This window comes from Condylura cristata, unplaced genomic scaffold (genome assembly GCF_000260355.1).
Source record: "Condylura cristata isolate star-nosed mole 26May11 unplaced genomic scaffold, ConCri1.0 scaffold00001, whole genome shotgun sequence".
Lineage (NCBI taxonomy): Eukaryota > Metazoa > Chordata > Mammalia > Eulipotyphla > Talpidae > Condylura > Condylura cristata.
Window position 1 is genome coordinate 56,419,360 of NW_004567102.1, and position 16,562 is coordinate 56,435,921.

Consider the following 16,562-nt stretch of genomic DNA (forward strand, 5'->3'; position numbering starts at 1 on the left):
GTTATGGCTGTCTAAAGTGACTGTAAGAATAATACTGAGTCATTTAATCAGAAAAATATCTAAAAACATGATTAAAATTGAAAAGTACTCTTAATTCTTCCTCTCTTTAAGGTCAGCTTCATCCAGTTTGCAACACATGATCTTTACTATAATCTCACACCCTTACAACTTTCCTGTGCTAGAAAACTGCTCTCCCATTAGCATGTAGAAAAGGAAGGTATACCCACAGTTGCTCAGCAAAGGCCCAGGCCACTAAGTTGGTTCCACACAGAAGGGCAGTAGATGTCTGACTCCCTGGTGGCCTCATGTCTTGCCTCTCTAAGACAAAGACACATGCTGAGCAGAGGTCAAAGCATCCTCCCACCTTCGTGATCAGACCAGTCCAGATCTGATGCTCTAGCCACTTACATGTCATTTCACCTATGTTCACACTGACATTAGAAGAATATCTCCCAGAGTCTAACAAATCATTGATTAATAAGTTTAGCTTACAGGGTACTCCAATCCTGCATCTCTTGTTTGTGCTCTTAAATAGAAAGTTGGAAGTAGTAACTCAAGTGACTGTTAGTCATATGACACAGAAAGAGCCTCTCTTTCTGAAAATGCAACAGGAGACAAATGTAAATAAAAGGCAACCTACTTTGAGAGCTAATAAAGTGAAAAAGAAACATTTTGCTATTTCACTGAGCTACACATGACTTCCCTGGTTCTCCCTTATTTAATATTTAGAATTGATTGTTGTGAAGTTAAGAACAACGTTATTATGCATCATTGCTTGCTTTTTGTGCTTTCTTCCTTAGAGTTCAAAACACTGATATAGAAAAGTTCTTAAAATAAAGTAGGTAAAACTAGAAAAGAAAATATAGATGAGTCAATATGTGGGGTTTACAAAAAGGAGCAAAAATTAAACTGCAGGTCCTCTGAAGAATATTGCGGCTTCTAGAATAGGCAGTCATGAGTTTTAGTTAGAAGATTTTCCCATAAGCCAGTGACCTAGAGAGAAAAGTTCTTTTCTTGGGAATTTGTGTGTAAATGTGCATGTACAGACACAAACACAGATCTATGTGCTACATCATAAAATGTTTATTTAGCTTTATGGAATGCTTAAAACATCTGCAATGTATCAGTATTCATGTTAAGAAAAGGCAGCTTACACCATAAGTCATGAAAAAAAGTCACTTGCTATTATAGCAATGATATTTGCAATTAAGCTGAACACAACTAAATTATTGTTTTAATTAAAAGGCATTTTCTAAGATGGCACCAACATGTTTAAAGTTTAATACATTTTATGAGATACTGAGGTTATTAACTTAAAAATTTCTTTCTGCAGCTTATGCACTTTTTAAAAAAGCAAAACATCTTTAACCAATATCAAAATGCTCCCAGAGTCCATAGAAATTTCATTGCATAATAATTTAAGAAGCAATTTTTTGGGTCATTTAATACTTGCCCCTACTTGGAATATACAATTGTATTTACATTCACAGTTAATAGTAAGAGAATCACTGATAACTCTTGTGGTTGCTATGCCTACATTAATTTTAAGTGAAGAATGAACAAATGGCTCAGGGGACTGATAAGGAAATCTGCGTTCTTTCCCCCCTGGCCCAGCATCAGATTGCAATGAGTCAGCAGATCATGAAAAGCTGGGAGCAGCAATGGGTAATCAGTGGTTGGCAGAAAGTTAGTTGGGTATGTACCCCATGCCAGGCAGAGAGACAGAGGCTCACAATACACATGATACCGTTTTCCAAGTCTGTCTCTTCTACAAAAGTCTTCTTACCGAGGAAACAGCTAACTTGTCAAGGTGAAAACTTGTCTTTCTAAAATAAGTCTGAAACACAGCAAATAGGATTATTTGTGATCTTACATGGTCCTGACTTCAGATGAAGGTTTAAGAAAATGGCCACGACCTTGCTTGCGTGGCTTACGTGGCTGCTGGTGGGTTACAGGGTTAGAGGTGAGTGTTTGAACATCTGCTGTCTTTATAAAACTGTACAGGAAACCACAGCAATAGAGAAGAGGCATGAAACAGAAGCACTAAAAGTGATGCTTCTGTTCAAGGGCTATAATCTAGTTTGAGAAGAACATTTTTATCTACAGTGAAAGTTATATGTGAATATAAATGAATCTTTGAAAAAGTTCAATAAGAAGGTTATACACAAGGTCGACATGAAAGGGTATACACTTTCCCCAGTGAAGTTGTTGTTCTCATTACTTTTTAAATTGCCTTCAAAATTAATTCGTAAGGCATGCAGAAATATTTACAAAAATTTGAGTTCATGGTATCACTTAGGTTAATCACCATATTATTCATGTTGCTTCATATGATTCTGGTCACTTTTAAGTATCAAAACTGCCCTTAATGAACACATAATTGGCCCGGACAAGAGCTTTTAGCATAAGTGGCATCTTTTCTGTAAAGAGAATTTTACTATTTATGCAATACTTTCCACAATGGCAATCTATTATTTTGAAGGGTAAATATTTCTTCTAAAAATTCCAGTCCATTTATTTTAAAATTAAATTATATTGCAACAGAGGCATAGCCTACATTCTCAAGAAGGGACTTCATAGTAAACACAAAATATAAAAATTGTTGCATATTCTATCAGACCTACATGTTCACTGTAGTGCAAATTTATCATAGCAAGTACTCTGCTCAAAATCAGCAGAAATGAGATTAAAAAAGAGAGAGATAATGGCTACTTGTAAGCCACCTGCAATTTCCTCAAACAACTCTGAGCTTATTTGCTTTGCTTCTCTCTCCTCTTTCTGAATAAATCATCTCCTCCTGTATACCTCATCTTAACAAAAGTTATCACTACTCACAATCGCTCAAGCCAGAGATCTGAGAATCATCCTAGGTTCTTCATTCTTCCTTATTTTATACCATTTCTGACCACCCACCAATTCCTGTTGGTTCTATTTTCTAAATACTTCACTGCTGTCCATCCTTGGTGGCACAATGGGTTAGGATGCAGCACTGAAAGCTAGCGGCAGCCGATTCAATGCAACTTCGATCCCCAGCCCAGGAGGTGATCCACATGGCATGGCAGGCTTCTCCTCTCTTGCCTACTGCTCCCCTCAGCAGTGTACTTCGTTAATCTGCCTGTTCTGCTCCCCACTCTGTCTCTGGTGAATCCTCTCACCGCATCTGCACCTCTGGCCTGTACCTAGTTCGGTATGCATAAATAAATAAAAAATAAATATTTCAATGCTATCCCCTCATTTCTATTTCCCATACCCCCAGCTCTGGTTTAGGCCTTTACCCATGGACACTAGCAGAACCATGTAGGAGGGAACCCAGAGAGATCTTTTAGGAAAGACAGGGCCTGAGCCTCATCACTGCCATCCCCAGCCACAGGAGCTGCTCCTGAACTCAACTTCTCACAGGAGAGCTGCAGGTCCTGCTGTGCTCAAGGCCAAAGATAATGTGCTCTGCAAACTGAGGCCACTCAGTCAGACAGACTGTCATTGTGAGTCTTAGGCCCATTGCCACGCTGGCCCCAGAAAATGGAGAGCAACAAAGGGGGCTTCAGCTCCTGGGGTGCCTGTACAGAAAGGAGACCCCGTGCAGTCTGCTGAGCTAGATCCCAGCCCATTGCCCCCACAGGACCTGCGCAACTCTGCTGTCATCCACTGTGCTGCTTCCCAAACTCATTATTTAATTATAATTATGTAATCATCCATTCTTTACACTGCTATCAAAGGTCAGACCAGCTCACTTTCTGCCTAAAACTCCCTTCTAGAGAATAAGAACCAGGCCCTCTCTGGTGGCCCTCTCTGCAAGCTGGCAGTAGCACCTTCAGTGTGAGCTGGTTCCCTGCCCCGGAGGTGACCACAGGGCACGGCAGACCTCTCCTGACCCACCCGCTGCTCCCCTCAGCAGTGTACTTCATAGATGAAGCCTCTCACCGTCCCTGCCTCTCACCGTCCCTGCTCCGCTGGCTTGTCTCCCCATTCTGTATGAATAAATAAATAAATATCAAAAAAAGAATAAGGACCAATTTCCTCAGATAGCCAATTTCCTCAGATAAGGAAGGGCCTTGAACCCCCACAAATACCGGCACTATCCGTCTTTCCCACCCTCCACTCCACAACACACCAGATCTGCAGATATACTCACAACTCTGTGCACTGGCTTTGCTAAAAATAATTGTCCTCACACTGCTACCTCATAACACATTCAGTGCAGGACACAAATGCTCCCTCTCCTAGGGCCCTTCCTGCCCCCTCTTCAAAGACAAGCCCCTGTCCCCTCATCACAATTCAGCTGTATGACAGGAAGCAGGAGCTGTACTTGCTCTCTGCTGCCCTGCACCTTCTAAGGCCTGATAGGTAATTGTCACTTAGATGTTTGTTGAAGAAATGAACAATGTATAAATGATGTCAACCTTGAGATCACTGCCCGGAATGTTACTGGTGAGGTTTCTTGCCTCAGGTGCTTACTGTCATTTTTCAACTATCTTCAATCTGTTATCATTTGCTATTGAAAGGGTTTCATTAAGGATGAATCTGAAATTCCCTCTACTCCTGTGGACAATTTTTATGTGCCAAGTTGTCTAAAATAAAATTACAACGTGCAATGAAAAATTCACCTACTATTCAATTTTTAGCCACGGAAATGTATCATCCATAAAGTGTACTGTATACAAAAATACAAATGTTCATAAGACACCAAATATCAAATTATTATTAATGGTAATAACAATAATAATTCCTTTTAAAGCAATTGAATGAAGCCAAGAGATAGCCAGTTGAAACCAGTTGACACTCTGTGAGAGTTTTATGTTTTTCATCAAACAATTCACTACCAATGACAAAATAACAGTAGGCCACTAAAGCTACCTGTCATATATCTAATGAAGACAGATTCTCAGTCTACCACATATAATATGTAATATCCAAATGTGCTGCTGTAATTCACAGCTAATTAGTGTCTTGCCATTATGAGAGATGTCATGGCCCTAACTCTCTTTCTAGATCTACCCAGACCTCACAAGAGCCGACAGCCGTGCGAGGATCACAACGAGCCAATTAGCACCCACCCCAACGGTGGGTTGCTGCTTCCTGGAGCCACCCAGCATCAATAAATCATGCTCCCTCACGAAGCTCCTTTCTGACAGCTGTGAGCCATTGCCGCCTATGGAATAGAGACAATACTTCTAAGGAAAACTCATGTGGGGAAAACAGAGCTAGAAAAGGAATATTATTTGCCTCCTGTTAGCAGCCCAGCAATCAGCAAAACTGAGGGCCATCAATTCTGACTGATTAAGGAGACAACCACAGTAAGGAAGAAATCTAAAACTGGTCTATTCTTAAGCTCTTTAGGGGTGATCAACAGTCAGCAATTGGGTTGGTTTGTTGTTTTAATGTAGATATATTAAAGACACTTTTTCTCCCATTTTTTTACTGTGCCATCCTCCCTCAAGCTACTAAGAAAATTTTCCTTTCAGTTGACCATAATGGTCTGCATTTACTCTGTCCCCAGTGAAAACACACAAGCACATAATTTGTTTGAAAGACTCTAAAGTGTTTGACTTCATCAAAAAAGTATCTGTAATGATATGCTGGTCTCCAAGTAAGGCTTACAAAGCTTCCTAAATCCACAAGCAAGCGCTAGAGTATTCTCAGTACACAACAACCAATATCCTTGTCATTTTGTTCTAAGCTTATAAAGCTGTTTTGTTCCATAATATTCTTCTGGGAGAGTATTCAGAATAGTCACAACTGCCTAAGCATTATACAGAGATATGATATTGGCAATTCTATTTTCAATTGTTTTTCTGATGAAAATCTTCCTGTATTTTTAATAATAACTAAATTGTTTCATCTATATATTGGCTAAATAATAACTACTTAATTTTACATATAAATATTGGATAAGGAAATAAACAAATGTTGGTGCACTTAGATAAGGAATTCTCTTACAGTTCTCCTGAAGCAAGAGATCTCCTAAAGATTCATTTTTCTTACTCTGAGTATTATACTCCATGAAAATCTTCAAAGGTTTTTAAGAATATCCACCACATATTTTATAACAACAAAATGACTAAAAATAATAATTATATAAAATATATGAAATAGGTTAAATAAATTATAACATCCATACAGTAGAAGGTTTATGATTTCTAAAAATGATGATGTAGGAAAATATTGAAGAACATGCAAAAATAGTCACAGTATACTGAGAGAAGTAAGAAAAATGGCAACTTGATCCCCGTTACACACACACACAAATACATGTGTATAACAGATACATGTATACATGTGATTATACATAAGCACATGTTTACATTTAAATATATAAACATTTAAATATTTCAGTTAGATTACCTCATTTTATTGTGTGTGTATATGTGTTCATGTGTCTGTTTAAATAAATATAAGATAAAAGTCTGTCAGAAAAAGTATTTCAATATTTTAGATTTATCCTTAGAACATGAATGCTAGATTTTCTTCTTTAAGCTGTTCTCTCTCTTTTTTTTTTTTAAATGACTTATTTATTTATGCTTACAGAACTGGGTACAGGCCAGAGGGATGGTGGGTGAGAGAATTCATGAGAGATAGAGTGGGGAGCAGAACAGGCAGATCGACGAAGTACAGTGCTGAGGGGAGCAGCGGGCGGGTCAGGAGAGGTCTGCCATGCCATGTGGGCCAGCTTCCTGGTAGTGGATGCAACTCCTGCTGCAGTGGCTTCAGAGAGCTTCCTAATGTGGTGCTTTAACCTGTTGCACCACCAGGAGGAGCCCAGAGCTTTTCTCTTTTTAAAAGTTTTTATTGCTTTCATAATCAGAAAAATACTAGTATATATAATAAAATACCCAGTTATGATTATATAAGATATGCACTGTTTTAAGTCCAGTGGCTAACACCCATCCTACATTAGTCATTAAATATATAGATTATCAAGCTTGGTCTACACTAGATTACAAAGGTCAATGGTACAACATACTTGATCGCACTTTGAGAATGATAATCAGCACAGCATTTTCTAGTTAAGTAGAGGTGGAGTTGAAACATACAATTCTAGCATAGCATCTGGACGAGGTGCCAGGATAGACAAGAGTTGAAGGGTCTGAAAAACTTGGCCCAACACCACTGCTCTTACTTTTCTCTAGCCTGAGACGACCTTTTCTGATAATTGGAACCACCGCGTGTGAGCAGGAAAAGGGCACCAAATACACAGGGCATGGTCTGAGTTCCGGTCAAGTCAGCATTCCCTCGTGGGCTCGGGGACTTCTTTAGTGCTGGCGGTGGAGCAGTCCCAACTGCAAGTTCAGGAGCTCAGCGGACACGATATGGCACGTGGCATCGTGATTATAAACTGGGATAAAAGGCTGCAAAATCTCTTCTCCTTAAAGTTTTATGTCTAGTTGAAGAAACAGAGTGCACGCTTTAAAGGAGATGACATAAGAAATGAGCCAGGACGACAGAGAGCAGGACAAGGAGAGAAAAGGTTTCACGTGAAACGGACTCCGGAATAGTCTTTAAGAAAGGACATGGCGTTGCACCAGACACTGAGAAAGATTCTTCAAAGCAAAGACGTGCACATAAGCACCCGAAACTCTTAAAGATAATTCTCAGGTCCTCTGTGCTGCTTTTTTTCCTAGGATGGTACAGAGTGGACATGTATTTGACTCTTAGGTGGAAAACTGATTAAATTTTGTCATGGATTTAATTTACTGCATTTGAATTGAGTATTACAATTTATTTTCTATTTACTAGGAAGAGACAAGGAAAGGCAAGACAAAAAAATGCACTGTGAAAGTCAATTTTTACAACAGTAGTTGTTTGCTTCTTCTTTATCATTTTCCAAAATAAGATCTTAGATAATGCAAAAGTAGGAAAATATCTAGACCCACAAGTTTTGTTTTGTTTTGTTTTGTATCAGAAGTATGTGTGTTTGAAACTGTTTATAGGTTCTACTCACAGATGGAAATTTTTTGCCAATTGCTGTATTACTCAGGTAAATCAGTAGATTTCATTTTGGTAGTGTTGTGAAGGTAAGAAAAAAGGTAAATTTAAAATTAACGTGTCCCTGTTCACATGGCAAGTTCACAATAGATTCTCAAACCCATACTTAAATCACACAAAACAATGCTCATACCTGAAAGGGAGAAATTTCCTTCCTGGCTTTCACTTTCTCTAATTAAAAAGGCACCAGTCTTATTTCCTGGATATAATAGTTGTTTTTCTGCATCTGCTCTCTTGATTGCTCCAAAGAACCACCTAAAAAGAGAGACATGTAAACTTCAGTTAACCAAACTTCATTGTTTTAAGGAGACAGAAGATTTGGTGAAAAAGTATTCAACATCAAAAATGTTTGCTATTCTTTTATAATTGCATTATAGGTATAAAAATTAACTTTTGATGCTTGAGATATATATAACCCTCAAGAGGAGTCTTTAAAAATAATGACTGAACAGAAATTTTGCTGATGTATCCCTTCTCACACCTGAATTCCATCAGGGAGATCTGTATCCTTCTGCCTAATAAAAGTCTCCAGGGTCAGCACATGATGTGAATCTGCCATGATCTGAGCTCTGAGATTACTCATCACCACCATCAAATTGTCCATCTCCTGATGTTATGAGGCAAGTACTGCAAACAAGGAGTCATATATTTCAAATTTAAGTGTGAATGATGAAAAATGTACTTCTTTGGATATTTTGCCCCACTGCCATAATTACCTAACACAACCACAGTTTGACATGATTGTGAATTCTTAGAAAGATTTTATTAACATAAATGGAATTTTATGAATGAAAAGACTATGCAAAACAAAGATGTTTCTATATGCACAATGGAACACTACTTAGCTATTAAAAAAATGAAAGCTCGTCATTTTAAACAACATGGATGGAAATAGACAAATTCCAAATTATTTCACTCATATGTAAAATCAAAAGAAACAAATTCAAGGAACAGACCAAAGTAAACCAAACAGATCCTAGAAATCTTACTGAAGAATTGAGGCTACCAGGGAAGGGTAGAGAAACAGAGAAGTACTAATGAGGGAAGGCAGTCCATTGGGTCAACTATATAGATCAGTCCCAAGCATTTTTCTGATTCTGAGTACACTGATTTTAAAATGTTGATCTGATCAATGTGTAACTATGTACAACTTTATAAGAATTACAAATTATCTAGCAGATTTATCTTAAAAGTTTGATTATACCTCCTATATCTCACTATTATCATCAATAAGTGCTCTATTATATAAGTTTTATGCATATATTACATTTGTATTTTGGATAATAGAATTTATAAGTGATGTATCTTCTCTGTTCATTGTGTGTATGAGCAAACAATTCATGTCAATAAAATTACAAGATTACAAATAAAGTTAATGTATTTGTAAAGAATAAAATATATGGTAACTTTTTTTAAGCTTTTGGCTCACCAATTCTGGATTACTGTACAGTAGATGGATACAAACACTGTACAAGTCAAATCCAAACCCGGATTGAATCTACACTCACAATGAAATATTGTAAATATTTGACAGTTTAGCTAATAATTGGAGTTTTACTTGGTTGAGCTACTATCAGTAAGTGAAGAATATAAATAAAATATTATTTTCTGGGTGTTGTGGCACTACAATGCCATCCTTCATACTCAAAGGTGAAGCAACTACTGTATAGGTGGCAGTCACTAGAGCATGCACCACTGTAGAGACTAATGGACAAACAATAGTTCTTTCTGCCTTCTGCACATGGGAAAATTGTTGCTTAATTTATGGTCTGAGTTATTGGCAGAGCTGTCATTCTCCTCAGTTCTGCTTTGTGAAGCCCTGCAGACCCCATTCAGGGAGGCATCCACACCCAACCTGGCGGCCATTTTTGTGACTCTCTTGAAGCCACAGTTCTCGTGTTCTAGAAGGTATAAAGCATCAGAGGAGAGTCATGTAAATCAATGATCTCTGAAGTGTGGTTACTAGACCAGAAGCATAAGTGACAAATGGAAACACATTAGACTGGAAATGTACAGGTTTCATTCCATATCTACTGAATCAGAACCTCTGGGGAAGGGACCCGGTGTTAGGGTTCTAGCAAATCCCCATATGAATATGATGCAACCTAAAATTTGAGAACTGTAGAGAAATTGCAGAGAAACTATAAATTTACATAAGACATGAAAGTAAGACTTCAGCAGTTACATGTTAAATTTTATCCAGAAGATGACATTACATACACTCTCACACACATTTAATTGTTTTATGAACATAATCTTAATTGCTAGGCCACACTGTTATGAAAGAGATCTTGATTAATAATAACCAAAAAGGAGAGAAGACCCATAGAAACCTATAATCTGGGAGTAAGACATATTTCAATTAGATAAAAACAAGTATAATTTTGTTTCTGAATGAAAGAAATATGTAATTGAAATCTATGATTTATTTTGTAAAACCTTAGTATTTAGAGTGCATAAATAGCATTGACAAAGAAATTTCTGCAAGATATATTGTAGAATGAAAAGAAAAAATGCAGATTAGGATATTGCTATAGCTTTAGTTATATTTTATAGCTTTAGTTATATTTTAAAACCTAACAAACCCCAAATTTTACTCCCTTACTCCTCTAACGATTAGAGATGATGAAAATAATAACAAATGCATTCACTGTTTACTGTGTTCCCTATAATTTTGACATTTACAAAAGATACAGTTTTATGTAATTTTACAATTTACTTAAAGATAAAAAATTAAGTCCTTTAGAAATATGCTCTAAAAACCTACAGGTCAAAAGATCAGGGCTAGAAACTTTAGCAGGTAGAATCAGTTGATACAAGGAGATTCTCAAAGGAATATGAGACAGGGGGTCATGGGTGAGCAATGAAACAGAGAACATCTAGGTGACTGAAGGACAGACAATATGCTTGACAACAGATTAGAAGGTAGAGTATAATTGCAACTATGAGTTAGGCATCTAGGGGCCTCCCTGGCACTGGGGTTAAAAGACAGAGCTATCAAGCTATTGCCAGCCACTATAGTGCGAGTTCAATCCCAGCCAGCAAGGGAGGTGACCCACATGGCAAAACAGACCAGTCCTCTCCCACTGCTCCCCTCAGAAGTATATTTCAGTACACCTGCCTGTTCTGCTCACCACTTTGTCTCTGGTGAATCCTCTCACATTCCCACACTTCTGGCTGATACCCCAGCTCATGTATGTATAAATAAATAAATCTTTAAAAAAATGTATCAGATCGGTTTCACTTATAGAAGGAACATAGGGAAACCATGCAATGGATCAAGAAAGTAAAAAGAGAGGGAGGGTAAGGGATCAAAATGGGAGGGAAATGCACCAGTCCGTGGTCATGGTTCACAGGTGTCTTGGTGGTGATAATTTCATGGGGACAATGCCCTAGAGGAGAAGTCAACATTGCACAAAAATGAACACTGATGTAAAAATAGAGTTAGAGCATCTCACTAGGATAGCTATTTACACCCTACCCCCACCCAGGCCTGCATGTCCTTGTTTGTTAATGGGAATAATAATTATTGTGCTTAGGTTTATTTTGAGATTAAGAATAATCATGTATTATTATGATGTGGCCAGCCTTGATGTCTGGCCACATTCATACTTGATAAATAGCATAATGCTTGGTTGTAAACATGTTGGATTTGGCAGAACATGAGTGAATATGTACACAAGGATCTCACTTCTCTGTGTTTGTATTAAAAGTTGCCTCTCAAGTGACATTTCTATCCTGTTTGCAATCTTGACTAGGACATGCTGCCACCAGGTGGCAGTAGGCTGTTTTAATAACCCAAGCCAACTAACAAAAGCTGGAATTTGATGATCTGGAGGTCATTTTATAAAAACGGTAAAAATATGCCTTTTAAAAACAACAAAATGTATGTAGTATACTGAATATCACATCTAAACAATATAGATTGTGAATCAAAAACTTTGGGAAATCAACATGTGAACAATGTGGGACCTTCATTAAAGTCTCATTTTTCTAATAGATTCTGACTCTGTCCACCTGCTGCCTCGGCCACCAGCACAAAGTAGGTGACTCATCAATCAGATGGAGGTAATTCCTACGTCTTTTAAAAGTGAAACCCTTCCCCAGTAACTGCTAAGTTTTATCAAATTTATCTTCTCATTGTCCCCCTAACAAAGGCAGTTGGCTTTCACCAGAGAGACAGAGAGATCCTGGAAAAAAAAAAAAAAAAAAAGCTCTTAAAACAATCCCAGAACAAGACTTTCTTAGAGGGAAACTTGGCATAACTACCGATGGAAAAGTCACCACTGTGACTGTTCAAATGGAGGGTCAAATTAGAGGGCTCTTTATCTGTGTTATCATCACATATAGAGGGAAAAAAACACCTACAGCCCTCACCAGGATGGCTTTGGTGGTACTTATATTTGCAAAACACCATAGCTTGCAGGGTATCCTCATAATCACATTTAGTCAGCTATAGCTAATGTAAAGCTTGTATGCATGGCCCTCTCAAGCTACTAGAGTTTTAGCTGACTCACCTGCAAGCTATTGGTGTTTAGGTAACATTGCCAGGAAAGTCTTTGTGACACTCCTTCCTCTGCAGATAACCATGCCCCTCCCCCTCTACGAAACCTGCATCCTTTTGGCTGGCAGCTACTCTTTTTCCCATTCATGATAAGAACAAAGGAAGAAAAGAATAGTATGTGTGTATATATATATATATATATATATATATACATACACACACACACACACACATATATATACGTATACATCTACCACAACCTTTGTATAATTCATCCACTTGGATTATGGCAATATTTTATTATCTGTTCTCATTAAGATGAATACTGTCTGCTTATCACTCAAACTCAAGGAGTCACACACTCTTGCTTCATATTTTACACTCAATATCTCAGTCTTTCCCCTTGCTAAAAATACTACCATCAGATGAATCATTGGCATATATGACCTGGCACATCTAGCCAATACATACCCATAAATGACTTTTCATGGTTTCCTTTGTTCATGAAATAAAATCTCAATTTACCTGAAATACAGCTTTTCCACCACCTGAACACCAGCTAATTCTTCAATATTATCCTCCCACTATGAACTCTCTGCTCCAGATAAACTCTTGTTCTTACAGCTATTTGTAGTGGCAACACTTAAGTTGTCACCAAGAATTCCTACAGTACTCAGGGACTACGCTTGTGGTTTGACACGTAGCATACAAAGCTAGTGCTGCGTTTTTAAGATATTTTTTATATTTAACAATTCCTTGTGTTCTTTTCAGGCAAAAAGACTGAGTTTGATAATGCCACCTTTGCTTTATGGAGTAGTTAAATATTTGTTGATGAAACAATGCATCATTGATAACCCAAATGGGCAATTTACATAGTTTTTTTAATTTATACTGGTTGTTGAATTTTAGGTATGGTGTATTTTTTTTAATGTAATCTTTTGTCTGTGTTTACACATAGCTTGGAGTGTAAAATGCTTAAGGGGAAAGTTTTATCCTGGGCCTGTTGCAGCACAGATTTGAGTGCTAATTGGCCCCAGACCATGGATTCCAGTCTGACCCCTTGAGACTGGAATCTCACAGAGAATACTTGCCTGCAAGTGTAATAGTCAAAAGTGAAACTTGCTTTTCTGTTCTCCAAAACATAAGCAAGTTGTATGTAGAGAATGTGTGACACGTGACAGTGTCATGTCTGTACGTGAGGTTGGACTTGCAGTTACCTACTATCCAGAAGCTCCTTGCTTACATCACTAGATAAAATGTTTATGATGTTACTCATCTTTATAGTCGTCATAAAAGGGGAATTTTAAAGGAACTTCCTTAGAAAGAATGAAAGGTGAACTCAGAGGTACTTTCCCACCTGGGGAAGGTATGGTGCCGTATGTTGCATGTTTGTCAAAGAATCTGATTACAGACTGAACCCAAATCTTTGGTTCTAGTAATCAAAAGTCTCTAAATCCTCAGAAAAAGTCTGTAAAGAATGCAACAAGAATCAGATAAACACTCAACTCAAGGCACATGCTTGTTTCACAGCCATCCCCTATTTGTTCATAAGGAAATGGAAGTTAATATTGATTGTCCTCTTAAAAGGAAAAGCAAGGTTTTTTTTTTTTTTTCAGGTATACTGCTAAACAGAAGCTATATTTTCTCATCATCAAGCCGGAAATAAATGGGTAAATTTTAACCTAATTTTTGTGTATAATATTTCTGGTATTTGTTCTAGAAATCAAAGGAATGTGGATTTGAATAATTTCTATCTTTGACACATCCTAAGAAAATAAATGCAATTGATATTACAATGCCTGAGGAAATGCTTTTCTTTACAAAACACTACCAATATTCATTCTGATTCTTTATATGCATAAGTTTGGGTATGACAGTATTTTTTTTTTTAAGATTTATTTATGCATACAGAACTGGGGTACAGGCCAGAGGTGCAGGGGCTGTGAGAGGATTCATCAGAGACAGAGGGGAGCATAACAGGCAGATTGACGAAGTACACTGCTGAGGGGAGCAATGGGCAGGTCAGGAGAGGTCTGCTGCGCCATGTGGGTCACCTCCGGGGCAGGCAGGAATCAAACTCATGCAGAAGCGGCTTTAGATTCTCAGTGCTGTGCTTTAACCCGCTGCGCCACCAGGGAGGGCCCATGACAGTATTTTTTTTTCTTTTTTTAAAGATTTATTTATTTGTGCATACAGAACTGGGGACAGGCCAGAGGCTCAGGGGCGGTGAAAGGCTTCACCAGAGACAGAGTGGGGAGCAGAACAGGCAGATTGACAAAGTACACTGCTGAGGGGAGCAGTGGGTGGGCCAGGAGAGGTCTGCCACACCATGTGGTCACCTCCGGGGCAGGCGGGAATCAAACTCATGCAGAGGCGGCTTTAGATTCTCAGTGCTGTGCTTCAACCCACTGCACCACCAGGGAGGGCCCGACAGTATTTTTTTAATAATTATATGAAACACTAACTTTAGAGATGACAACCCTATTCATTCCCTACCAAAAATAATAATATGTAGTTAACTGTCATTGCCCTTCATAGATTAAAATTTACACATTTCTTTCAGGCTTGATGATTGGAAAATATAACTTCTGCTTTGTAATATACCTGACAATCATTTCCATTCTCATGCAAGAAAGAAAAAGAAAAAATTTTAGTTTATTTTGAAGTGCATTAATTCCTAGTGTTATAAATTATATTAACTCATCTGACTCTATTTAAAGTACAAAGTATGCTTTAAAGCACTAAGTAATGTTTAAAGATCACAAAATAGTTTATTCTTTGGGAATTGTCTTCATGGGATCAAAAAGACATTGAGCCTAATCAGCTGGTAGCTGTGTTTGTACACTGCTAAAGAGAGGTTAATAATGTTATAATTTAGATTTGGCAGCCACTTTCTAGTCACTGGAGACAGGTTTCTCTTAAAAAAAGAAGAATGTGAGAATATTCTGTTGTTTTTGCTGTTGTTGTTTGGTCTACTCCAGAAGTAATATTCAAAATATTTATGACCCATACAGCACAAGAACCCACCATCAGAACAGATACCAGAAAAATCAGGAACAATGTTTATGTTTCAGCGGTGACTGCGGCTATTGTAATACTCAGTGAAACACCCTGCCATCCCCTTGTTAAATCCTTTACACTAAATAAAAAATAGCAAACAGCTTGAAGCTCTTTTAACCTTCCCATTACCCTATACGGTAAATAGATGTTTTGTTTGTTGAATGTGTCAAAAACACTTATTCACAGTAATTGTATGGAGAAAAGATGAAAATGGAAAAGAACAAAAGAAAAATTTATTTCTTTCCCTTTGAAAATCTTGGCGTATAGGGAGAGATGGGAATAAAAGACCACTTTGAGTAATAAATCAAAAAGAATATTTAACTGTCAAGAGTGTATGATCAGAGAATTGAGTAGCTACTTGTTTATCAATGGAGGAAGACTTCTTAAAGAAAATGCACATCAAGAAAACCTGTAGGATAGGAAAATATTTTACATACATTTTACAAATGGTTTATATGCAGAGTATATAAAAGCCTTGTACAAACCAGCAACAAGAAAACAAGCAATCAATAAAAAAAAATAGAAGATCTGAATAAAGGCCACCAAGTAAAGACATTCAGGTGGCCAGCAAGCACATGAAAAAATGCTCAATATCACTAATTATTAGGCAAATGAAAACAAAGCCTCAATGATTTATCATCTCATCTGTGAAAACATCTGCATCAAAAAGTTTAGGGGCAGCAAATATTGTTAAGGATATAGAAAAAAGGAATTCTCATTCACTATTGGTGGGACTGTAAATTTGTGCTGTTACTATGGAAAAGTCATGAAGGAAATTCTTCAAAAAATAAGAATTGAATTGATAGAAGATCAAAAATTTCTACTTGTAATTCCAATTCATAATCCAAAGGACATGAAATCTCTAATTTGAAAATATAGACACACTCCTACACTTATTTCAGCACTATTCATCATTTCCAAGACATGAAAACACCTAAGTGCCAATTTATAAATGATTGTAAAGGAGATGTGGTATATATACCAATGGAATGGTTCTCCATTTTTTTTTTTTTTT

General features: G+C 37.4%; 1 protein-coding gene across 1 annotated transcript in view; it reads right to left on the reverse strand.

Moving 5' to 3' along the window:
* Positions 1-16,562, reverse strand: part of FRK (fyn-related Src family tyrosine kinase) — an 83,110-nt gene that overhangs the window by 35,802 nt on the left and 30,746 nt on the right. Inside the window, exon 2 of the mRNA XM_004673787.2 lies at positions 8,117-8,238. Within this exon, the coding sequence (XP_004673844.1) occupies positions 8,117-8,238 (122 nt within the window). The remainder of the gene's footprint in view (positions 1-8,116; positions 8,239-16,562) is intronic.